The sequence below is a fragment of the Penaeus monodon genome, chromosome 23 (assembly GCF_015228065.2).
Source record: "Penaeus monodon isolate SGIC_2016 chromosome 23, NSTDA_Pmon_1, whole genome shotgun sequence".
Lineage (NCBI taxonomy): Eukaryota > Metazoa > Arthropoda > Malacostraca > Decapoda > Penaeidae > Penaeus > Penaeus monodon.
In genome coordinates this window covers 7,590,974-7,592,649 of record NC_051408.1, presented here as the reverse complement: position 1 = coordinate 7,592,649, position 1,676 = coordinate 7,590,974, and the positions used below count along the sequence as shown (strand labels likewise).

At 57.0% G+C, this 1,676-nt stretch overlaps 1 protein-coding gene across 1 annotated transcript in view; it reads right to left on the bottom strand.

Annotated features, from left to right (window-relative positions):
• Positions 1-1,110: 1,110 nt before the first annotated feature.
• Positions 1,111-1,676, bottom strand: part of LOC119587773 (serine hydrolase-like protein) — a gene marked incomplete at its 3' end in the record, with an annotated part of 9,683 nt that continues 9,117 nt past the window's right edge. The window contains 1 exon segment of the mRNA XM_037936462.1: positions 1,111-1,567. Coding sequence (XP_037792390.1) covers positions 1,111-1,566 — 456 coding nt within the window.

Here is a 1,676-nt window from a genome sequence, read left to right as displayed (position 1 = left end):
AAATTTCTGATGAACCAAATAAAAAAAACAAAGCTGTCCATATTGTATATTTCCAAAACTTAACAAAACGTCAATATACATCCAATAAATAAAGGACCTTCGAAACAGAAAACAACTTGACAACTTCAGTTATCAAAACTTGAGTTATCAAAACACGAAAAATAGTAGCCATTAGTTTTCTACAAGAAGGTGAACTTACCTAGATTGAAAATTTATAAAGATTTATATATAACCATTCGATAGATAATGTTGGAGCTGTTTTAACCACAGTCATATTTCCTGTAGCTAATACTTCTAAGAAGGGAAATGACTAATAAGATGAATTCGGATTGAAGGAAACGCATATGTAATTATAATGATTTACCCCACGATTAAAGCAGATTGCACACAAAAATAGCTATTTTTCCTACCCTAAAATCGCAGAATTTAGGTGTTGTCTGACACTACACACAGATTGATAGAGGAGCCCTTCTAGTGCATTTGTGATTTAGCTTACATTACGTAGCTACCAGCGACTGCCTCCGCGGTGATCTGGCAAACAGAAAAGATCTTAAATTCACTAAGCAATTACCACCGAGAGCCTGTTCCCGCGGTGGCTTCTACAGCTTGGACGTGGCCTTGTCCTGCGCCGCCGCCACGTCGTGCGCCAGGAAGTGCGTCACGCTCGGCGCCAGGCGCTCGGGGGTGCTGTCAGGTCGGAAGACGCGGGCGGACCGCCGGTAGGCCGCAAGCACCGGCGCGTACAGGCCGTCGGGGTGCTGGCAGATGCCGTCGCTGGCGCGGACCACCATCACGGGGCACGTGATTTGCGAGATCACATGCATCCAGTTGTCGCTGCCATAGAGCATGGTGTACCGGGTCCGCGCCTTCTCGTCGTGCCTCCACGCCAGGCCGCCGTCCACGCGCCGCGCCGCGCGGGGCAGGAGGATCCTCGCCGCGGCCTCGTCCACGTTCGGAAGCTGCTTGTTGTCGCCGCCCTTCCGCGCCTCTACCATGCGCGACAGGGCCTCGGCCTCCGAGTACACGCGCCGCGCTCTGCCCTGGCCTCGCTCCTTTTTTTTTTTTTTTCCCCGCGCCGCTGATTGAGACGGGTCTTCCGCCCCGCCACGGCGCCAGCCGCTCCTCCTCGTGGAAGGGCCTCAGGTAGTCCAGGACGACCAGCGCCCGCACGTCCTGCGGGTACAGGGCCGCGTAGTAGTTGGCGACGATGGCGCCCCAGCTGTGCGCCAGGAACACGAAGTCGGTCCAGCCGAGCCGCTTCATGGCCTCGCGCAGGTGCACCAGCTGCGTCATGGCGTCGTAGCGAGCCCCGGCCGGCAGGTGGTCCGAGAGGCCGTGGCCCGCCAGGTCCATCGCCAGCACCTCCAGCCCGGCGGGCAGCAGTGGCACCAGGGCGTCGAAGGAGTTGGCGTTGTCGAGCCAGCCGTGGAGCGCCAGCACCCGCAGGGAGGCGCCGCCCTTTGCCTCCCCCAGCAGGCAGGTCTTGCCCCGAAGGGAGCCCCAGCCGACGGGCACGCTCACCTCACGCCACGACGGCGCCGCGCGGGCCCTGCTCTCGGCGCCCATTCTGCGGAAGAAGCGACTGTGAGGCGCCTCGTCATGAGAAGGGAAGATGCATGAGGAAAGGAATGTGCCGTGATGATAACGAGGAGGAAGAGGAGAGGGCGATGACAACA